We start from the raw sequence: 22475 nt of genomic DNA, 5'->3' as shown, positions 1-22475 counted from the left end.
TGGAGGAGGGTTGCTGGTCCCCAGGGTCTGGCTCCAGCCTTGGTGGCCTTGTCCCCACCACCTGTCCCCTGGGAGAGGGCTGGGCAGGACCCCCGTCCCTGCCTTGCCCCCCGGCTTTGCCTTCTTGCCGAGCTGGTTGGAGCAACCAAAAAGGGGAAAAACAAGAAGCGTGGGCTGCCGGGCCTGACCACATCCGCCAGCGGGTGCGTGTGATGCTGCACAGCACCCGGGCTGCGCACACACCCAGCCCCACGGCGGCCCCGAAGGCACGGTGGCACCAGTGACACCAGTGGCACCCCGGGGCCAGACTGGCCAGGGCAGGCCTGGGGTGAAGGGGCTGAGCTCGTCCCAACGAGGCCGTGAGTGGGGCAGGGAGGGTCCCAGCAATGGGGTGCAGGGGGTGGGTAAGGGGTGTGCGGGCAGCACCCACCCCCTCGCCCCACGCCATGGGGTGGGACAGGACGGGGGTTGGGGTGCCCTGGCAGAGCATCGCTCACCCCCGCGGTACCCGCAGCACCGGGAGGCGGCAGGACCAGCAAAGTGCCCGGGTGCATCGGGGTGCCCTGCACCAAGTGGGGTGCCCGGGGCTCCCTTCAACCCCGGCTAGACCCTGCACCTTGGGGTGGCTCCTTTCTGCGCCCCCCCCATCCCCCCCCACCCCGTACCCCCTCTCTCAGCAGGAAGCCGCCCGCCGAGGAGGCTGCGGGCAGGAAGGAAGTCACCGAGGGGGTTTTTTGACTCGGAGCAGCCGCCTACACGAGCTCGACCCAGCGGCACAGCCCTGCCGGGGTCCCGCTCCCCAGGGCCGGTGCAGACGGGTGCCAGCCAGCCCGCCGGCACCGCAGCAGGTACCACACCAGCACGGGGAGCTTCGTGGGGTCCGGCCGGGCACAGGGATGGAGCTGAGTCCCCTCCGCCCACGCCTGGGAGCGATGCAGGGCACGGGCGCACGGCCCTGGGCCGATGGGCAAGGAGGAGCGGCCGTGGGACTTGCTGGGGAGGGTGGCTTTAGCAACGCACCCGGAGAAACGCCCTGTGTGCCTCAGTTTCCCCTTCATCCTTCCCAGGATGGGCTGAGCCCCAGCCTGGGGATGCTGCAGGCTTGGTTGCGGGGTGTTATCCTGGGGAGGATGCCGAGAGAAACGCGTGGGGAAGGACATGTGTGGGGCAAGGTCCTGCCCCACGCATGGGGGGGACACGGCACTGACACGGGGGACAGTACTGCCAGCTGAGCCCCCCCTTTCCCGGCCTCGCAGCACCCGCCATGGCCCCGCTGGGCGAGGACACCCCGCTGATTGGGGAGCGCTCCTGTAGCCTCTCCTCTGCCGAGACCGGCACCCTCCAGGTGTACCTGTACCACCGGGCACCCACCCCGCGCAGCCACCCCGGCACCGTCGCCCCGCTCCTCACCTTCACCTTCGGCGAGTACACGGCCGAGGAGCTCTGCGTCCGTGCTGCCAAAGCCTGCGGTGAGCATCGGCCCCCCGGCGCCGGTGGGCTTGGGGTGCCAGCTGTGGGCTTGGGGTGCCGGCCGTGGGCTTGGGGTGCTGGCTGTAGGCCCAGGGTGCCAGCCGTGGGCTTGGGCTGCTGGCTGTGAGCGTGGGGTGCTGGCTGTGGGCTCGGGGTGCTGCCCCTGCCCGTCCTCCCTGGGGGTGACAGCACCGCTCTGTCCCCAGGCGTGCTGCCCGTCTGCCACTCCCTCTTCGCGCTGGCCACCGAGGATCTCAGCTGCTGGTTCCCCCCCAACCACCTCTTCACCGTCGACGACTCCTGCAGCCAGGTCGTGGTGTACAGGATCAGGTACAGCCTGCGGGGACGCGGCCGTCCCAGCCCCAGCTTGGCTCCCTGGGGAGTCTCTGAGGGCTGATAGGGGTTGTGCGCTCTGGGGGCCATGGTGCTGAGCCCCCTCCGTTCTCCCCATCAGGTTCTTCTTCCCCAACTGGTGTGGGCTGGGACAGTCCCACCGCTTCCAGCTGCTGAACGACCGGGCCAGCCCCATCCTGGACTACCCCGTCATCGATTACCTTTTTGCCCAGGTGAGCCCTGCCAAGCTGGTGTCTTTGTCCCCAAAACCTGGGGCTGTGGGTGGGGTTCCATGTGGCTTCTCAGCTGTGTGGTACGTGTTAACCTCAGTGCAGTGATGCCCTTCACCACCTTGGGCCATGCCGCCCTCCTCCTCCTCCTCCAGCACCCACTGGCCCCTGGCCCCAATGCCTGTGGGATGGGGGTTCTGCTGCCCAGCTTGGCTGGAGCTGCTCATGGGGATCCCATGGCAGGCACGGGGCACCCCAGGTTGCTGAGATGGGGGTCACTGTTCCCCCCCCGGGCTGGTGCAGGCCCCAGGGATGGAGTCAGCAGCAGGAAACCAGAGCCCAGGGCAGGATGTGACTCCTGTGGGCACTGGGGCACATGACTGGGGCCAGAGCCACCCCCAGCCCCACAGCCAGCCCAGCGTGATGGAGGGTTCAGTGGGGGCCACCCTAAAAGCTCCTGTTAGCCATGGCAGGGGGACAATACCGTGGCCCAGGGGACTTGGGGTACATCGGGTCTCCTGGCTGCAGCATCCCTGGGCGGGAGATGCACCCAGTGCGGGGACCCCCCCACCCCACCCACCCCCTGCACCCTCCCCAGTCCCGCAGCGATTTCATCGAGGGGCGCGTGGCGGTGGCGCTGAGCCTGCCCACGCAGGAGGAGTGCCTGAGCCTGGCCGTACTGGACATGCTGCGCATCGCCAAGGAGCAGCGGCAGAGCCCCGATGAGGTCTTCAGCCACGTCAGGTGAGCTGGGGGCCGTGAGGACAGCCCAGCACCCCTAGGAACAGCCCAGCACCCCTGGGGGACAGCCCAGCACCCCCAGGGACAGCCCAGCACCCCTGGGGACAGCTCAGCACCCCTGGGGACAGCCCAACACCCCTTCAGCATCCCTGGGGACAGCTCAGCACCCCTGGAACAGCCCAGAACCCCTGGTGACAGCCCAGCACCCCCGGGGACAGCCCAGCACCCACCGCTGTCTCACCTCCCCATCCCTGGGCAGCTACAAGTCCTGCATCCCCGAGCCACTGCGGTGCCAGATCCAGCAGCACAGCTTCCTCACCCGTAAGCGCATCCGCCGCCGCTTCAGCAAATCCCTGCGGAAAATCGGGGGCTGCCAGACAGACGGACGCTACCTGAAGCTCAAGTACCTGCTGGACCTGGAGCGGCTGCAGCGGCGCTGGGCCGAGGAGAGTTTCCACGTGCGTTCGCCGGGCTCTGCCGTGGCCATCACCATCCACGTAACCGGCGAGAGCGGCGTCTCCTGGAGCTGTGGCGGTTCCGAGGTGCGGGTCAGCGGCTGTGATGTAGGGGGGGGGTGGGGGGTGTCCCGTGGAGGTCAGCCCCCCCCAGTCACGAGTGTCCCCCGCCCCCCCAGAGCCGCCAGCACTTCTGCGATTTCCCCGACATCGCCGACATCAGCATCAAGCAGGCAAGCCGGGAGGGTGGCCCGGTGGAGAACCGCATCGTCACCCTCACCAAGACGGATAACCGGGTGCTGGTGAGCCGGGGGGGGTGTGGGGGGAGCCCTGGTGGGGCTAGGGGGGGGCGGGGGGCCGGGTTTGGCATGGGGCTGATCCCCCTCGCCTGGCCCCAGGAGGTGGAGTTCCCCACGCTGCAGGAAGCCCGCTCCTTCGTGGCTCTCATCGATGGCTACTACCGACTGACGGCAGACGCCCACCACTACTTCTGCAAGGAGGTGGCCCCCCCCCGGCTCTTGGAGGACGTGGAGAACCAGTGCCACGGGCCCATCAGGTGGGTGCTGGGACACCACACACCCCCCTCCCCATCCCACCTTGCCATCACCCACGGGTGATATGGAAAGAAATCCCATGGGTGGGAGCCACATCAGCGGCGAGCACCGGTGCCCATCCTCGCCGCTGGGAATGGGGAGAGCGTGGCGGCGGGGTGAGCAATGGGGGTCCCCGGGGTGTCTCTGAGAGGGGATGGGGCTGCTCCTGACCCTCCCCACCCCCCCCCCGGTGCTGGTCGCAGCTCCGAGTTTGCAGTGAATAAGCTGAAGGTGGCAGGGAGCCACCCGGGGCTGTACCTGCTGCGCCGCAGCCCCCAGGACTTCGACAGTTATCTGCTGACCGTCTGCGCTGAGGTGAGACCGGCACCGGCACCCGTGCCGTCACCGGGAGTGGGGAGGAGTGGGAAAATACAGGGCCGAGCGCTGGTGCTTGCAGGGACGGTGGCCCTTTGGGATGGGCACGGCCCCGGGGGCTGTTGTGGGCACCCACCGGGCAGGAGGGGGGTCCTGGGGTTTGGATGGGGAGGGGAGGACACCCCACATTGCTGAGCCCGGCTCTCGCCCCGCAGACCCGCTCCGGCCAGGACTACAAGCGTTGCCTGATCCGCCGAGACGAGGATGGGAATTTCTGGCTCTCGGGGGTGGCCCGGCGGTTCTGCAGCCTGCGGGAGCTGCTGGGCACCTACGGGCGCTGCGGGCTGCAGGCGGAGGGTGCCCGCATGCGCCTGGCTGCCTGCTGCCCCCCCCTGCCCAGAGGTGACACCACCGCGCCGGGGGGGGACACGGGGCAGGGCTGCACACGCCTGCGGCAGCGGGACGTCATGGAGTGGGCTGGGTGATGTCACGTAGCGGGTTGTGTGAAGTCACAGGGTGGGCTGCGTCACCATAGAGTGGGCTGTGTGACATCACAGAGCAGGCTGCCATAGAGCAGGCTGTGTGGTGTCACAGAGCAGGCTGTATGAGGTCACAGAGTGGGTTGTGGGAGGTCACATGGAGGGCTATGTCATCACAGAATGGGCTGTGTGACATCACAGAGTGGGCTGTGTCATAGAGCGGGCTGTATGAGGTCACAGAGGGGGCTGTGTCATCACAGAGCAGGCTGTCATAGAGCAGGCTGTGTGATGTCACAGAGCAGGCTGTATGAGGTCACAGAGCAGGCTGTATGAGGTCACAGAGCGGGCTGTATAAGGTCACATGGCAGGCTACGTCGTAGAGTAGGCTGTGTGACGTCACAGAGCAGGCTGCATAGCATCACAGAGCGGGCTGTGCAATGCCAGAGAATGAGCTGCGTGACATCAGGGAGCAGGCTGTGACATCAGGGAGCAGGCTGTGCGAGGTCACTGCAAGGGCACAGCCTCCCCCCCTTCAGCCGCCCCTCACGGCTGCCCCCCCCCCCCGCCAACCTCCCCAGAAAAATCCAACCTGCTGATCGTGCGGAACGGCTGCCCCCGGCCCCCCGGTTCCCCCCCCGCCCCCCGCCGCAGCCTCAACCAGATGATGTTCCACAAGATCGACCCCCAGAGCCTCATGCAGGTACAGGGCGGGAGGGGGAACAGGGGGGCCAGGGTGTGGGGGCATGGACCGCCCCCCCCCCCCAGCATCCCTCTCTTGTGCCAGGGCGAGAGCCTGGGCCAGGGCTCCTTCACCCACATCTACAAGGGCGTCAAGCGGGACCAGGAGGAGGACGGTGACTACCAGACCGAGGTGGTGCTCAAGGTGTTGGACAGCAGCCACCACAACTGCTCTGAGGTGAGGCGGCGGCAGCCCCCCAAGCTGGGATTGGGGTTTGGGGGGGGGGGGGGGGGGTCCCCACTGCCCCTGAGCCAGCCTCTCCCCACTCCCAGTCCTTCCTGGAGGCAGCCAGCATCATGAGCCAGCTCTCCCACAAGCATCTGGTGCTGCTGCACGGCGTCAGCCTCGGCAAGGACAGTGAGTGCCCGTCCCCCTCGCCGGGCACCGCCGTGCCACGGCCACGCTGCCGCAAGGGCACACGCCGGACCTACCCGTGCCACGTGTGTGTGTGTGTGTGTGTCCCCGTAGGTGTCATGGTGCAGGAGTACGTCAGGTTTGGGCCCCTGGACCTCTACCTGAAGAAGAACCAAGGGGAGGGCAAGGTGACAACGAGCTGGAAGCTGCAGGTGGCCAAGCAGTTGGCTTACGCCCTCAACTACCTGGTGAGCCGAGCGTCGGCGTCCCGGGGTCCGTGTGTCCCGCTGCATCCCACGGGCCCCACGCAGCCATGTCCCACAGACCCCACACATTCATGTCCCACAGACCCCACACAATCATGTCCCACAGACCCCACACATCCATGACCCACAGACCCCACACATCCATGTCCCATGTCCTCTGCACCCACATCCATGTCCCACAGACCCCGCACTATCATGTCCCACAGACCCCACACATCCATGTCCCACAGTTCCCAAGCATCCATATCCCACCTCCTCCCCCCCTCCATCCATATCCCACATCTTCCCCCCTGCCATCCATGTCCCACAGACCCCCCACGCATCCCCACAGCCTCCCCCCGCCCCCAATCCACATCCCACGGCTCCCACACATCCACAGCCCCACAGCCCCACGCATCTCCGTAGGTTCACCCCCTCGGTGCCGTGTAGGGGGGCTGCCCCACGGGCTGGGGCTGTGCTAACAGTCCTGGTCCCTCTCCCCTCGCACCCCCCAGGAGGACAAGAAAATCACCCACGGCAACGTCTCGGCCAAGAAAGTGCTGCTGACCCGGGAGGGGGACATGGCCAGCGGCAGCCCCCCCTTCATCAAGCTCAACGACCCTGGAGTCAGTGTCACCATCCTGGCCAAGGACAGTAAGTCTCCGGGGTTAATCCAGCGTGCTGGGGGGGTGGCAGGGCTCCCCCGGCGGGTGCTGAGCGGGGCTGTCCCTCTCTCCCCAGTGCTGGTGGAGCGCATCCCCTGGGTGGCCCCCGAATGCCTCAGTGACCCCAAGAGCCTGGCGCTGCCGGCTGACAAGTGGAGCTTCGGGGCAACCCTCTGGGAGATCTTCAGTGGTGGCCACATGCCCATCAGCCTGCTGGAGCCCCAGAAGGTGAGGCTGTCCCGTCCCACTGCACCCCGATCTTCCTGCTGCACCCCGACCCTCCTGCCCTTTCCCTCTCACCCTGCCCCATTGCACCCCAACCCTCCTGCCCCATCTTGCTGCATCCCAGGCTCTCCTCACCCCCCATTTCCCGGAGAAGACCCCGTACCACCCACCCCACCGTGGGATTTCTCGGCTGGCCAGAGGCTCTGCCGACCCAGGTCGTGTTGGGAAAAGGGGCATCACTCAGTGGAGATGGGCACCCATGGCACCCAGAGCCGGGGTTTCGCAGGGGTCCAGAGCCCCAGTGTGTGGTGGGGGTGGCTGCGGGGTCAGGCAGTAACCAACCCCCCCCCCTCCCCAAACTAAAATCCCACGGGTGATGCTCAGAGCAAGGGGTTTGTGCCACCCAGCGAGGTGCATGGGGGCTGGTCAGGTGCTGCACGGGGCTGGGCACCCCGCAGCCGGCCCCAGCACCCTCTCCCTCCCCTGCAGAAGCTGGATTTCTACCAGAGCAACCTCCAGCTCCCCGCGCCGAAGTGGACGGAGCTGGCCACGCTCATCGCGCAGTGCATGGACTACCAGCCCCGCCGGCGGCCCTGCTTCCGCGCCCTCATCCGGGACCTCAACAGCCTCATCACCTCGGGTGAGCCCCGGGAGGATGGGGGGACACACACACACACACACACAGCCAGGCTGCAGACCCCCACAGTGCCCTCACCGCCTCTCGCCCCCCCAGATTATGAGCTGCTCTCAGACCTGTCGCTCACCGGCGTGATGCTCCGGGACAACTTCTGGGGCTACGAGCCCCTCGCCATGTGCCAGGACCCCACGCACTTCGAGGAGCGGCACCTCAAGTACATCTCACTGCTGGGCAAGGTGAGGGGGGGCCCTGTCCCCCAAAGATTCAGTGCATGAGTTTTTGCACCCCCCCCCTTTCCTGTATCTGGGGCTCCTGGGGGGATGCTTTGCCTTCCAAAGCTGAGAATCACACGTGTGGTTTGTGCCTGCAGCCTCACCTGTGCATAGGATTTGGGGGGGGGGACGACTGGGTGCTGGGGACACACAGCACCTCACAATTGGCTCTCCCTGATTCAGGGCAACTTTGGGAGCGTGGAGCTGTGCCGCTACGACCCGCTGGGTGACAGCACGGGCGAGCTGGTGGCGGTGAAGAAGCTGCAGCAGGATTCAGCCAAGGAACTGCAGGATTTCGAGAGGGAGATCCAGATCCTGCACTCCCTGCAGCACGACTTCATCGTCCGGTACCGGGGCGTGTGCTACAGCCGGGGTGAGCACGGCGTGGGGCAGGGCTCCCCATGGCATGGCGTGGGGCAGGGAGTGGGCAGCGGGTGATGGCTGTGCATGCAGGGCGGCGCGGGCTACGGCTGGTGATGGAGTACTTGCCCAACGGCTGCCTGCGGGACTACCTGCAGAAGAACCAGCCCCGCTTGGACCACAAGACCCTGCTCCTGTACGCCTGGCAGATCTGCAAGGTGAGGGGGCTGGCAGCAAAGCCGGGGGGCGGTCCCGCTCTCCTGGGGTGGGGATAGATGGGGACGGAGTGATGCCGGGGGGGTTGTGGTCAGGCTGGGATGAGCCCCCCCGGGGGATGCTGCTGGCCCCAGCGAGCGGCTGCATCCTGCACAGGGCATGGAGTACCTGGGAGCGCAGCGCTGCGTGCACCGGGACCTGGCCAGCAGGAACATCCTGGTCGAGAGCGAGACCCACGTCAAGATCGGGGACTTCGGGCTGGCCAAGCTGCTGCCGCAGGACAAGGATTATTACGTGGTGCGGGAGCCCGGCCAGAGCCCCGTCTTCTGGTGAGGGTGGCACCAAGGGGACATGGGGCTGCCAGCCCAGCTGGATCAGGTGCTCAGCATCCTCCCTCCTGCAGGTACGCGCCCGAGTCCCTGGCTGACAACGTCTTCTCCCGGGCATCCGACATCTGGAGCTTCGGGGTCCTCCTCTACGAGCTCTTCACCTACAGCAACAAGAGCAAGAGCCCCTCGGAGGTGAGAACCTTCCCCCCCAGCCCAGGTCCTGCTGCCCCCACCCTGGACCCGTTACCTTCGGGATGAGTGGGGGGGATCCGGCTGTGGTGGCCTCACGGCGACGCTGTCCCCGTGCCCACAGGAGTTCCTCCGCATGATGGGCACTGAGAAGATGGCGCAGATCATCTGCCACTTGCTGGAGCTCCTGAAGGACAACCGGCGTCTCCCGGTGCCGGCTGGCTGCCCCGTGGAGGTGAGAGCCCTGCCAGGGGCTAGTGAGGGGGTCCTGAGGGCCACCCCGCTCCCCTGACGGCCCCGTCCCTTGTCCCCAGGTCTACACGCTGATGCTGAGCTGCTGGGCCTTCACCCCCAGTGCCAGACCCACTTTTGGGGAGCTGGCCCCCAAGATCGAGGCGCTGCGGGACAGCCGGAGCAAAGCCCGGGGGTAGCCCCCATCCCGGCTGGGACCCCGGCCACCGACAGACGGACACACGGCCAACGGCAACGCTTCGATGTGCTTTAACAGCCGCGGGGCCAGCGGAAGGGTGCAGCTCCAGGAGGAGGGGTGCAGCCCCCATTGTCCCCCCTCCCACCATGCAATGCCACTCTGCTTCCCCCTTCCCCACGGCCAGCAGACCCCCCACCCTGTGCGATGCCGCTTGTCTTTTACTCCCCTCCTGCCTGTTGCTGCCCCAGCCGTGGCAGGATTGGGCCTTTTTCTAGTAAAGTTTGGTAAATTTGCCAGCTGGGGTGAGGCGAGAGGAACGGCACAGGTCCGGTCACTGTGGAGCTGCTGGGGGAGAGCGGGGAGGGGTGCCAGCACCCAGCACCGCACGGCACAGCACCCCAAGGCCGGCTGCGTCCCCGGCTCTGTCCCGCTGGGTTTTGCTCCTCGCCCGCTGCTGCCGCCCTCCTGGCACAGCACGGCCCATTCCCGGGACCGAGCATCCCGCTGGGGCCAAGGCTGCCTCCACCGAGGGTCACCACCAACCTCGCAGACACCTCAGGGGCTCCGCAGAGGGACCCCCAGGGCAATGAACACCCACCCCAGTGAGGTCAGGGGTTCCCTATCCTCCCTGTACCCTCCCACACCCCCAGCCCCCAGGAAGGCTCCAGACCCCATGTCCTCATTAACAACACAGATTCGTTTATTCTCCCTCTGGTGCCTCAGGGCTCCGCTGGCCACGGGAGGACAGATTTGGGGTAAAACCAGGCAGAAACAGGATGCGAGACGGTGGCACTCAGCCGTCCCCAGGGCTCAGCCCTGCAGCTGCCACCTACCAGGGATGCGGGGAGAGCCGCAGCCCGAGCGGCCCTCGGGTTGCACCGATGTTTTTCCCCCCACACCCCGGCTCTTGGTCCTTTCTCGGCTGCCCTAGAAGATGCTCACCCTCTTGCCGCAGAGCAGCCGGGGCTCGTGGATGGCTTGCCACATCACCACCGTCTCGTAGGGCACGAAGCGGTGCACCAGCAGCAGCTCCCGGTAGTAGCAGGGATCGAAGGGGTCAGTGTTGGCCGGCACGCCCACGCCCACGGTCCGGATGCCGGCGTGGGAAGCGGGCAGCAGCCCGGCTTTCTCCAAGCACATGCCCAAGTAGACGTCGTCGATGGGGAAGAGCTCGACGTCCCGCGATTCCTGGGAGATGAGGCGGGCGGTGAAGCCGGACATGAGCATCCCGCCGCCGGCGCAGTAGGGTGGGTACCGCTCGGAGGCCAGGAGCTGGGTGGGCACGAAGTACTTGCTGCGCTGGAGCCGGACGGGGCTGGTGTTGACAAAGAGCTGCCCCACCATGAGGTGCTGCTCCCCGGAACCCTGGGCAGCCAGCGCGAAGCGGACGACGTTGTCCGTGTTGACGAAGACGTCGTCGTCCCCGTTGAAGACGAAGCGGACGCCGGGGCAGTGCTGCTCCAGCCAGGCGTGGAAGAGCACTTGCTTCAGCGTCAGGTTGAAGAAGGTGTCCCTGAAGTCCCACTGCAGCACGTCCCCGTGCTCCCGCTGCTCCAGCCGCAGCAGCTGATTGAGCTTCTTGGCATCCCGGGTGCCGGGGGCCACCCCCACAAGGAAGACTCGGCGGATGAAGGCTCCTTCAAAGCTCCTCTCCTGCCCCCAGGTCTTGCGGATCACCTCCCGCCGCTCGTAGTTCACCGGTGACGACTTAATGGCCAAGAGGAGGAAGATGTTGGGGGACCCCTCGGGCCCCCCGCACTTGCCGGGAACGCCGAGCAGCACCGGGAAGGACCGGCAGTGTTGGTACCGCAGGAAATCCTGCACGTGGCCGGGAAGTTTGGCGAAACCGGAGATGTTGTGCACCGAGGCGTTGGCCACGCATGGGGCAGGGGTGGGCAGAGCCCGGGGCAGGGGGAGCCTGGGGGCTGCCTGGGGGCTGGGGGGGGTGCTGTGCTCGGGGGCCACGCTGGGCAACAACTGGTCATCGTGGTGGAGCAGGTAGCAGAGCCCCAGGAGCCCCACGGCGACCAGACCCCCCAGTTCCAGCCTGTAGCAGCGCGGAGTCATGCTCTGCAAGAAATGGGGAGTGGGATTCGGAACCGGTCATCCCTGCAGCCCCCAGGGAACCCCCACCCGGAGAGGTGCCCCGGGCCGGGGCACGGCATCCTTCCCTGCAGAGCCAAACCACAGAGCTCCCAGTACACAGTGGGGAGATCTCCCCACACCAGTTACACTGTGCCACAGGTAACCGGTTTGCTGCCAGGCTGGGCAGGGCACCCTTGGGTGCAGGGCAGAGTCCAACTCCTCCGGCAGCAGACCCCAAAAGAGAGCAATAAACTGCTGGTTCCGGGATGGGGCCGTTCTCCTTTAGGAGAGCAAACACAGAGTGCAACCCCAAAACCTGGGGTCAGCAAGGGTGTGCAGCCCCCCCAGGACCCGCTGGTGTTGGGGGGGGGGGGGGGGGGGGGTTACCCTAGGACTTACCGCTGGCTTGAGGCACGGGGAGGGGGCGGCAGGGTGGTCGCTCTCAGAGGTGAAGCACCGGGACAGGGGTCCCCCGGGCAGCATATGGGGACCCCGGTAAGAGCCCGGGCGCCGCTCATCCACCAGCACCGCGCGGAGCCCAACCAGATGGGGACAGATCCGGCCAGCCCTTGCCCGAGGAGGTGGCACCACCCCAGCATCCCCAGGAGCGCCGGCGCACCACAAAAAAAGCCCTCAGCCCCCCCCAAGAGACCCCCCTCAGCCCCCCCATACCTTGTTGCAGAGCCAGCTCGGGGCCATCCTCACACTGGGCCTCTCCCTGAGCCGGGAGTGCCGCAGCCCCCCAGCACAGGGATCTGTCCACCTGTCTGTCTGTCCGTCCGCCCACCCCTTTGCCCGGCCGCCCGTCACAGGTGGGGCAGTGGCACCCACGGGTGCCAGAAAAGGGCTCAGTGAAGCGTTGCCACCTCCCTGCCTCGGTTTCCCCCGGCCCCGCAGCACCGGAGCCCCCCCGGGAGCCACAGCACATCGGCTGAGCCCCGTTTCCATGGAGCAGCCTGGAGGCCCTGGGGATGGGCGTCGTGGCAGGAGGCAGGCGGGAGCCGGCGGGGGGGTTATTAGAAAATAAAGTGTTTAATAAAAGAGCAGCTCCTGCTCCCTTCACAGCACAGGGGAGGGCGGAAGGGACCGACCGCCGGGCAGCAGGAGACAACGCGGTGACAGCCACGGAGTGGGGGGCCGGAGGGAGAGGAGGAGGGGGGGCTCCCACCCAGCAGCACCCCCTCCCCATCCGGCCTCCATCCAGTGTTTCAAGTTCACACAACCAAGGGGGGAAGCCCGGGGGGGGGCTCGGAGGGTCTGGCGGGAGGTGGCTCAGGACCCTGCCAGGTATATCCCTGTGGAGGAAAGATGGTGAGGGGGAGCTGAGAGGATGGGGGGGCACATGCCCGGCGTGAGGATGGTCATTGCCCAATGCAATGGCTCGATGCTGGCCCCAAACTGGGCTACCCACACCCTCCCTGGGCTGAGCATTGCCGGAGGGCATCACCCAGTGAGGGGGGAATGGAGCTTGGGGTGGTAGGGAGAGGACCCCGTACACCCTGGGGCCATGGGGAGCAGGGAGGTGACCCCCGTGCACCACAGGAAAGGGACCTTGTACCCCCCAGGGCCACAGGGAACGGGGAGGGGACACCCATGCACCCCAAGGAAGGGACCCCATGCAACCCAGGGCCACGGGGAACAGGGAGGGGACCCCCGAGCATCCCAGGAAAGGGACCTTGTACCCCCCAGGGGCACAGGGAGCAGGGAAGGGACCCCCATGCACCCCAGGAAAGGGACCGTGTACACCTCAGAGCCATGGGGAACAGGGAGGGGACCCCATGCACCGCAGGAAAGGGACCTTGTACCCCCCAGGGCCACAGGGAACAGGGAGGGGACACCCATGCACCCCAAGGAAGGGACCCCATGCACCCCAGGGCCACGGGGAACAGGGAGGGGACCCCCGAGCATCCCAGGAAAGGGACCTTGTACCCCCCAGGGGCACAGGGAGCAGGGAAGGGACCCCCATGCACCCCAGGAAAAGGACCGTGTACACCTCAGAGCCATGGGGAGCAGGGAGGGGACCCCATGCACCCCAGGAAAGGGACCTTGTACCCCCCAGGGCCACAGTGAGCAGGGAGGGGACCCCTGTGCACCCCAAGGAAGGGAAGCCCATGCACCCCAGGGCCTCAGGGGATGGGGAGGGGACCCCACAGACTCCCAAGGGCCGTGGGGAAGGGACCCCCTTGCCCCCGCCTTGGGCCCCCCCCAGCCGTACCTGTAGCAAACCTCTTCTTGACCAGTGACATGCGGTACCCGGCGCTCGCCAGCTCCACCTCAACGCCCGACAGCGTGCTGCCCTCGCTGCTGAACTGGGCTGCCACGGGGCTGGGCTTACTGGGCCCACAGAGCGGCTCCCAGCTGGCCGAGAGCCGGCCGCAGCCTGGGCGGGGGGGACACAAAAGAAGGGTTTTATTGGGGGGGGGGTATGGGGTGTGGGGTGTGTGTGTCTGCAGGGGCCAAGCCCAGACCCTGGTCCTTTGCCCGCGGATACATCCTCACCTCCCTGCCCCGGGGCACCGGGGACATCCAGCAGCCTCCAGAGCAGCCTCTTCTCCTCCAAATTCCTGCGGGGACAGGGGGCATGTCCCCAAACCCCCGCCACGCTCCACACTGTCCCCCCACCTCCCTCGCCCCATCCACACGCCCAGTTTCCCCAGTTCAGAATCCCGCCCCCCCACCCCTCCCACCCTGACAGGTGCGTTGGGGACCCCTGAGGTCTTGCATACCCCCCGCTTCTGCACACACACACATCCATCCCCCCCACCCCACCCCCCCCAGCCCCCTTACCAGCTGGCCGCGGGCTGCAGCCGCAGGTTGGCGACGGGCTCGTCCACGGGCAGCAGGACGTGGACGTTGGCGAGGGGCACGGGCAGGGCCAGGGCGCCGGCGTTGTAACCGTACTCGACGCTGACCCGCGTGGCGCCCGGCGAACAGTCCCACCGCACGCACAACCGCAGCGGCGCCGAGCCGGGGCCCAGCCGCGAGAACTGGGGTCACCACAGAGGGGTTTGGGATGGGCACCGAGACCCTCCCAGGCCCCTCTCCTCGGGAGGTGGGGGGGAAGACGCGGGGGTCCCAGCTTTACCCTCTCCCCGTGGGGTTCACCTGGTACTTGAGCAGAGCCACGTTGTAGTAAGAGGCGGCCGGGCTCTGCTCCGCTTGTTTCTGCAGGTGCCCGGTCAGCGCTGCCATATTCAGCCAGAAGTCCTTGGTGCTGGGGTCGCTCTGGGATGGGTCGCTGCGGGGACGGGGTCAGAGCCGCAGCGGTGCCTGGGCATCCCAGGGAACCTGGCACCCCGGATACGCCCCCCCCGCCTTTGCTGCACCCAAGGATAATCCAGGCCCCCTGGGAACCCCAGGAACACCCTGTACCCCGGTACCCAGCTCCCCATCGTGGCATCGACCAGCTCCCCAGGATGTGCAGGCATCCACAGGAAACCAGGTACCCTGATATACAGCTCCCCATCACTGCATCCCCCACCTCTCAATGTCCCTGTACCTCCAGGAGCCCCCTGTACCCCAATACCAGCTCCCCATCACTGCATCCCCCACCTCCCAATGTCCCTGCACCCCCAGGAGCCCCCTGCACCCCAATACCAGCTCCCCATCACTGCATCTACCACCTCCCAGGGTGCCCATGCCCCTCCTGTATCCCAACACCAGCTCCCCGTCACCGCATCCCCCACCTCCCAGGGTCCCTTCACCCCCCAGGAACGCCCTGTACCCCACCAGCAGCTCCCCATCACCACATCCCCCACCTTCCAATGTCTCTGCACCCCCCAGGAACCCCCTGTACCCCAATACCAGCTCCCCACCACTGCATCCACCATCTCCCAAGGTCCCTGCACCCCCCCCAGCCACTCCTAGTACCCCGATACCAGCTCCCCGCCACTGCCCACCCCCCACCAGCCAGTGCCGCGGTGTCCCCATGTCCCCTCACCTGTAGAGCAGCTCGGCGTTGGGCAGGAACTGCTCGATGGCGCTGGCGTTGAGCAGGCGGAAGCTGAGCACGGGGGGGGCCATGCTCCCGCTGAAGACGCGGACGATGCCAGCAGGGAAGGACATGGTGAGCTCCCCCGTCACCTTCACCAGGCAGCTGCCAGGGACAGGCCGGGGGTCAGCGGATGCCCCAAGCAGGGTGAAGTAGTTGGGGTGTGTGTGGGGGGATTTCCCTGACCCACCCACTCCTGGGACCCCCCCGTACCTGTCAGCGTCGCGCCCCTTGAAGTACGCGTGGACGTACTCGGTGAAGGCAGTGGCCACGGGGAGAGCGTCCTGCGAGCCCAGCACCACGGGGCTGGGACCCCGTGACAACCCTGGGGTGACAGACGGGGTCAGAGACAGGATGGGGACACCCCACACACACACACAGACACACCACCCCCAGCCCCCCAGCACCCACCGAGCGCCGGCTGGGAGACAGCGAAGAAGCCCCGCTCGCCCAGGCTGGCGGGCGCCGAGTGCGAGGGGCCGCAGCTCCAGGAGGGTGAGGGGCTCAGCGAGCGCGACTGCGAGGCAAAATAGTGTCAGCGGAGGTGTGTGGGGGGGGGGTGTCTGGCCCCCACTTTGGGGGTCCTGAAGCCTGGGACCATTCCTACCCCCTCACACGCACCAGGTCCATGTTGCTGCCTGCCGCCGGGCCAGCCGCCGGCCTCTTCGTGCGGGAACGGCGGGGGGGGGCCACGAGCGGGACCTCCCGGGGGGCTGCGCTGGGCCGGGTGGGGAGAGCATCTGGGGGGGGTGGGCCACGAGTTGGGGGTGAGAAGAGAGACCTGCGTGGCAGGGTCATCCTGCGTCCCCCCCGACCCCTGACCCAGGGGGAGCTCCAGCAGGGTCTCACCCGTGCCATGAGTTTGGCAGGTCTCAGCTGGGTGAGACCCTGCGCCCAGCTTGGGGCGGGGGGGGGGGGCAGAGTTAAGGGTAATGGGGGGGTGGGGGCAGGTTAAAGGTAATGGGGGGGCCACTCACCTGGCTCAGGCTGTGGCGGGGGAGCCGCCAGCGTGCCACCCTCGGTCAGCCTCGTCGCCGACCCTTGGCAGGTCCACGGAGAGGGGCTGGAGGACTCCCCCCCACTGGGGGGGGCCGGAGAGGAGGAGGAGGAAGAGGCCGAGTTGGAGGAAGGACAAGGCAGAGGTGGATTGTCCCCGCCGGGGCTGCGGGGTCTGACCCACGGTGGGGGCTCCCCAAAAGGGTCGGGCGAGGGGGCTTCGCGGGGGGCCGGGCCGCTGGGGCAGCGGCTGCGAGCGCGGGGCGCTGAGCTCACGTCCTCCCAGAGCCCCTCGGCCCCGGGGCCGCTGAAGACAGCGAAGCTGGGGGGCTCGGGGAGGCGGCCGGCGGGGCTGCGGGGCCGCGGCACCCAGGCACCGGGGTCCCGGGCGGTGGGTGGCGGCAGGGGGGGTGGCGGGGGGGGGTCCGACGAGCCACCCCGCTTGGGGAGTGGGCTCTGCGGTGTCCCTGGCTGTGGAGTCCAGGGTCTGGAATCCGGGGAGGGTCCGGGTGCTGGGTGCGAGGGCGAGTCCAAACCCGAGTCCTCCACGTTCTCCGGGGAGGATGAGGAGAAGGGGGAGGAAGAGGATGTGAGGACGTAGGTGCGGGGGGCTGCAGGGAGACCCCCGTGTCAGAGCACTGAGTGGGTGGGGGGAGGACGCAGCACCCTGGGTGCCAGGGTCCCCCCATCCCACTCCCTCCTCCCCAATCCCCCAAATCCTCACCCGGGAAATCCTCCGCTTCGAAAGCCGACTCCAGGGGGGGCCCAAAGAGAGCAGCGGGGGGCACGGCATCGGGGGGGGCCTTCCCAGGGCCGCTGCACCAGGGCCAGAGGAGACAGCTCAGTGCCCACCCGGGACCCCCCCGGGGAGGGGGTTCAGGGGTGGCAGCACGGGGTGTGCTGCCCCATGGCACCCCACTCCCTCCCTGCCCCATACCTGTTCACCTGCGCTGCTGGGCACCCCCTCCCTGCACCGTCACCTGCAGGGAGAGGGGACGCATTGGGGGCTGCTGAGCCACTGTCCCCCCACATTCCCAGAACCCCACACACACCCTCAGGACCCCCCCACACCCCCAGGACCCCCCAAGTATAGCCTCACCTGCCACCAGTGTTCCCTCAGGGTCCACATCGCTCGGGGCGGGGGTCAGGGATGCCACGTGCCCTGTGGAGGGACAGGGAGAGTTGGGGGACAGGGAGCCTGGGGAGGGGGACACGGAGCCCAGGGGACCCCCAAACTACGGCTGCACCAATCCCCTGGGGTAGCACTTACGGGATGACTGTCGCTTGACGGTACCCTGCAAGAGAATGGGGACAGGGAGTCAGTCGGCCCTGGCACGGTCCCTAGGGCCCCTGCACCCCCCCGCCGAGGCTCACCCCAATGCTGGGGGGCAGGATGAGGTTCCCCACGGTGGCCTTGAGCTGCTCCATGGTGGCCTCAGCGCTGCCGGCCGCCTCCCGGGGCTGCACCGGCTTGATGTGGACGTAAAACTTGCGGGGCTCGTCCTCGTCGTAGTCAGAGTCGCTGGAGGAGCAGACGTGGTTCTCTGCCTCGGCTGAGCCCCCGTCAAGGCAACATCCCATGCTCAGACCCCTCCAAAAATCATGACACCCCCTCCAAAAATCACAATCCCCGCCCCCAGTCCAGAGCAAGGATACTGTGGGTGACGTCGGGGCGCACAGTGAACCCGTCCTCATCTACCTCCGGGCAGCCCTGCAGGGAGATGCTCGGAGAGGTGCTCGCTCCCCAGTCCTCCCAGTATGGAAATAACCAAGCCCAGGGCTGGCACTGGGATACTCACCACCTCGGCATCCGGGGATTCTCTGGGGAATGACAGGGGCAGCGTTAGATCCCGCAGGGGGGAAGGGATGCGGGATCCAGGGATGCGGGGAGGGAAATCTTACACAGCATCACGCTCTCTCTCCTTACGGCTCAGCCCAGGGATGCGGAAAGCTTTACTACGGCTCCTCTTGGGTCCTAGCGGGGGGGGGGGCACAGAGCAGTCAGCAGCCCCCCCCACACCCCCAAATCCCCGGCGTGGGGCTGCTGGATGCAGACGTACTTGCCTTCCTGCGCTGGGGCCAGCCGGTACTCGTCGAAATCCAACGCTCCTGCCACCGAGAGTGGGATCAGCCCAGCGCCGTGGCTCCATCCTCGCACGAGGGTGACGCTCCCCCCTCATGCGAAGCTCTTGTGTGAGGAGGGGGGGGGTGGGGGGGGCAGGGAGCGTCGCCCTTGTGCAAAAGCGGGGAGCCCACCGGGATGTTGCCCACCTGGCCGCTCTCGCCCCGTGCCCTTGCTCTCAGCAAACCTCCGTAGCAGCATCTCGGTGCCGATGTTCTCCACGTTTTGCTTGAATTCTTCGTGCACCTGGAAAAAAGGTGGGGATACAGATATGAATAATACTCTAAGGGAAGCAGGGGGACAGGTCGGGGTTGTCCCCCATTTGTGCTCATCCCCCCCCCCCCCCCGGGGACTCACCTGCCCGATCTGGACATGGGTGTCCTCCACGGAATGCGAATAGGAGCCAATGAGACCCTTCATGTGGCGTAGGTGGGCTTCTTCCACCTCCTGGAAGCGCTGAGGAGGCAGCGGGGACACAAGGGGGGAGGTGTAACCAGGGTGGCATGTCCCCAAGGGTCAGTGTGGGGACAAGGAGGGGGGCTCAGGAAGGGTGGCACGTCCCCAGGGGTTGGCATGCCCCAGCAGTGGGGGCTCAGCCAGGGTGGCACACCCCCAGGGGAGAGCATCCCCGGGGAGAGGGGTGGTCATGAAGGGTGGCATGTCCCCAAGGAAGGGGGCTCAGCCAGGGTGGTGAGTCCCCAGGGAGGGGGGCTCAACCAGGGTGGCACGTCCCCAAGGGCCAACATCCCCGGGGGCTGGCATCACCAAGGCGGGGAGCTCAGCCAAGGGTGGCACGTCCCCGGGGGTTGCCATCCCCAAAGAGGGCTCAACCAGGGTGGCACGTCCCCAAGGGCCACCATCCCCAGGAAACCAGGCTCATCCAGGGTGGCACACGTCCCCACGGCGGGGTGCTCAGCCAGGGTGGCACGTCCCCAGGGCCACCCCGCTCCTGCCCACCATGGCCGAATCCACCATCCTCTGCTCGAAGTCGGCGCGGGCAGCGTTGTACTTCTCCACCGCCCGCCGCAGCGCCTCGCCCGCCTTCTTGGACTTGACCTCTGCCTGCGGGACCGAGCGCCCAGGCATGAGGAGGGAGGGTGGTGGAGGATAGGGACCAGCCGGGAGGGGACATCAGGTGTCACCTTGTCGATCTCCTTCTGGCTGGTGCCCTCCTTGCGAAGCCGCTCGTACTCCTGGCACTTGCTGTGGTAGCTCTCCTTGGACTTGGGCAGGAGTTGGGCCACCCCGTGCAGCAGCTGGACGGCCTCCAGCGTCCCCGACACCTCCTCCTTGGACTTGGGGGACACACACGCACACACACAGGGGTGAGGGGAGGATTGGGGTGGGGACACACGCACACACACACGCGCGTCTGGTACCTTCTTGTGCACCCGGCCTTGCTCCTCGCCGTAGCGCGAGATCTCCTTGATGAGGTCGTGCAGCTTCTTCATCAGCTCCAGGTGGCACAGGGCCAGCTTGTCCGAGGAGATGCGGAAAACCTCCCAGAGCGGCGCGAAGGTCCTGGGGTGGGGGGGGCCACAGGCAAGGCTGAGCAAAGCCAGGTTCCCCCCCCCCCCCCCAAGCCCCCTGCTGCAGCCCAGGGTGCTCCGGACCCCCACTCACCCCAGTTGGGTCCCGTTGGTGGCCATCTTCGACAGCTTCACCATGGCCTTGGCGTAGTTCTCCTCGATGGCAGCCCTGGGGATGTTGGGGAGGGGGGGTGGGTGGGTGCTGGGGATGGATCCTGGCGATGCTGGGGACCCCCCCCCCCTTTCATCCCATCCCAGTCACCCCCCACCCCACCCCGGTACCTCTCGCGGACGAAGTCGGCCAGCTCCTTGGTGGAGATCTGCCCGTGCTTCATGTTGTGGTAGAGCACGTCAAAGCCGTGGTTCTTCTCGCCCTGGCAGGGGACACCCCCCCACGCTCCTCAGCTCCCAAAAACAGCCCCCCCCCCTCCCCACCCCAGCACCCCACAGCATGGGCACCCAGCAACCCCCCCACCCACCACCCCCCAGGACAGTGCCACTGCTGGAGGCACTAGCAAGAAGCAACATGTGGGGTGGAAACACCCCAAATAGGGGGTGTGGAGCCCCCCCACCCCTGCCAGAACCAGCGGGGGGCAGGTGGGGGGGGCGGCCACACACCCAGTTTCCCCTGGGTGAGCCGTGCAGGAAGGGGTGCACCGAGCCCTGATGTTGGGTGCTATTTTGGGTGCTGCCCACTCCCCCCACAGCACATAGGGGGTGGCTTCACCCCCCACCCTCGTGTCGTGGCCCGGCTGGGGGTGCCGGTGACCCCACCCTGGGGAAACTGAGGCAGGGGGGAAGGGGGAAGATGGAGGCAGCGACGAACCAGGAAGCATCGGCCACGCTTCGCACCCGCCGCGGCGCCGCCGACTTCCTCCCCCCCCGCAGCGCCAGAATGGGGATCCCCAAAGTGGGGGGGGGGGCTGAGGTGGGGGGGGTGGACAGAGGGACAGCACCGAAGCCGAGGGACCCACAAGCACCCGCACCCCCCCTTTCCCCTCAGCAATTAATTCGCAGCGTTAACAGAGGCGTCGGGCCTTGAAAATGGCAACGAAGTTCCCCCACCCCCCCCCCCAAAAGGCTGGGGGGCCCCTCACAGGGAGCCCCGAAAGGTGGGGGGCACCTATGGGTGGGGGTCTAGGCTTACCCAAAAGTGTTCAGTGAAGTAGGACATCTTGGAGGGGGACACACACACACACACACGACACGGCAGCGCAGGGACCCGCAGCTCAGCTCCCAGCACCCTGGGGACACACCTGACCCTTATTGGGGGGGGGGGGCTCAGTGGGGACCCCCCCCTGCGCCGCGCCTGGACCCACCAGTATTTATCAGTTTTGCCAGGAAAGCGTAGCCCCCCCCTCCTCGGCCCTGCCGTGGCCATGGAAACCGTAGGCTCCCCCCCCCCACCCCCCCGCCTTGCCCACCATTGCAGCCCCCTCCCCTGGGCGTGCAGCACCCCGTGGCATGGAAGAGGGGGGCGGGGGGGGAAAAAAGGGGGGGGGCCACGGGTTTGGGGGGGCCACTGGGGCAGCGCTTGGGCCTGACACCCGATCCGCAGCTAAATAATAAATGAGCGGCTGCTGCGCAGCGGCTGCTCCCGCGCCTGGCCATGGCAGCGGCCCCCAGCCCCCCCAAAACCACCACCCCCCCCCATATCCCGACCCCCCTCCCCGCTTGGGGGACCCCCTTCCCCCCACAAACAGGGACCCAGGTATCTGTGCCCCCCCCCCCCCACCTGAACCCCAAATGCACCCAGCCGTGCTGGGGGTAATCCACTGGAGCAGCCCCCCCCCCCCCCCCAACACACAGCGGGGGGGACACACGGACGGATACCCCCGGTTTGTGGCCCCCCCCTAATCTTGTTCCCCATCACACGCTGGAGAAAAACAGGAAACCAAAAAAATCAAAAAATCACGCATGGCTGGGGGTTGGCGTAACTGGGGGGGGGGACACACACACTCACCCTGCGCTGCTGGGGGGCTCGTGGGGCCCCCCCGATCATCCTCAGCACGCCAGAGGTCTGGGGGAAGAGAGAGAGAGGGGTCAGGGCACGTCGCAGCCCCCCCCCCCCCACGCCCCGAGCCAACAGTCGCCCTGCACAGGCTGAGCCACCTGTGTCACGAGTGGGGCGGGGTTCAGCGCGGGCCCCCCCCCCCGGCTTCCCCCTGGCAGGCTGGAGGGGAAGCGGGGGTTTGGGGGGGGGGGGGGGGGGGTGTGTCACACATCGTGGAGGGCTCGGGGGGGATCAGGGCCAGGCTGGCCCCCGACCTGTCACTGGTCACGAGTGGCCGCAGACACCGCGAACCCGTCACCCCGTCGGCCAAAGTCCCGAGTGGGACGTGGAGGCGGGGGGGGGGGGGGGGAGGCGCACGAGTGGGGGGCACAGCATCCCACCCGGCTGCAACAGGGTCACCCAGGGACCCCACCCTGCAATCCGCCCCCCCCGCTCCGAGCGGCACTGGCCCCCCCTGCAGC

General features: G+C 67.4%; 3 protein-coding genes across 5 annotated transcripts; 1 reads left to right on the top strand and 2 right to left on the bottom strand.

The window, feature by feature from the left end:
• The first annotated feature begins 226 nt into the window (after nt 1-226).
• Nucleotides 227-9578, top strand: JAK3 (Janus kinase 3). 3 transcript variants are annotated; one of them, XM_042794643.1, is made up of 25 exons: nt 227-359; nt 681-848; nt 1257-1469; nt 1677-1800; nt 1925-2036; nt 2632-2777; nt 3121-3316; nt 3409-3531; nt 3628-3785; nt 4026-4137; nt 4353-4539; nt 5195-5316; nt 5401-5532; nt 5628-5712; nt 5824-5957; nt 6470-6608; nt 6696-6847; nt 7334-7484; nt 7578-7717; nt 7937-8126; nt 8207-8331; nt 8486-8658; nt 8733-8850; nt 8972-9082; nt 9162-9578. In XM_042794643.1, the coding sequence occupies exons 3-25, from the start codon at nt 1265-1267 to the stop codon at nt 9276-9278; spliced, it is 3252 nt and encodes a 1083-aa protein (XP_042650577.1). In that variant the 5' UTR covers nt 227-359; nt 681-848; nt 1257-1264; the 3' UTR covers nt 9279-9578. The 3 variants fall into 3 exon arrangements, with proteins under 3 accessions (XP_042650577.1, XP_042650575.1, XP_042650576.1); XM_042794641.1 differs by having other exon boundaries at nt 3034-3316; XM_042794642.1 differs by having other exon boundaries at nt 678-848; nt 3034-3316.
• A 375-nt stretch (nt 9579-9953) lies between these two features.
• LOC116963233 (N-acetyllactosaminide beta-1,3-N-acetylglucosaminyltransferase 3) lies at nt 9954-12290 on the bottom strand. Its single transcript, XM_032999314.2, has one exon. The coding sequence runs from the start codon at nt 11342-11344 to the stop codon at nt 10205-10207; it is 1140 nt and encodes a 379-aa protein (XP_032855205.1). The 5' UTR covers nt 11345-12290; the 3' UTR covers nt 9954-10204.
• An 85-nt stretch (nt 12291-12375) lies between these two features.
• FCHO1 (FCH and mu domain containing endocytic adaptor 1) lies at nt 12376-22065 on the bottom strand. Its single transcript, XM_042794806.1, has 28 exons — nt 21964-22065; nt 21148-21244; nt 20283-20374; nt 20095-20169; nt 19851-19992; nt 19614-19766; nt 19429-19533; nt 18829-18927; nt 18621-18717; nt 18414-18458; nt 18252-18324; nt 18149-18170; nt 18006-18060; nt 17724-17902; nt 17620-17644; nt 17449-17511; nt 17287-17329; nt 17074-17165; nt 16331-16960; nt 15975-16093; nt 15765-15870; nt 15567-15678; nt 15303-15458; nt 14468-14600; nt 14150-14349; nt 13862-13926; nt 13578-13742; nt 12376-12657 (listed from the first exon to the last, which is right to left on the bottom strand). Exons 2-28 carry the CDS (start codon nt 21172-21174, stop codon nt 12635-12637), a joined length of 3096 nt encoding a protein of 1031 aa, XP_042650740.1. The 5' UTR covers nt 21175-21244; nt 21964-22065; the 3' UTR covers nt 12376-12634.
• Between the last annotated feature and the right edge of the window lie 410 nt (nt 22066-22475).

The sequence above is a fragment of the Tyto alba genome, unplaced genomic scaffold (assembly GCF_018691265.1).
Source record: "Tyto alba isolate M040663 unplaced genomic scaffold, T.alba_DEE_v4.0 Super-Scaffold_20000042, whole genome shotgun sequence".
Lineage (NCBI taxonomy): Eukaryota > Metazoa > Chordata > Aves > Strigiformes > Tytonidae > Tyto > Tyto alba.
This window is presented reverse-complemented; position numbering and strand designations above follow the sequence as displayed.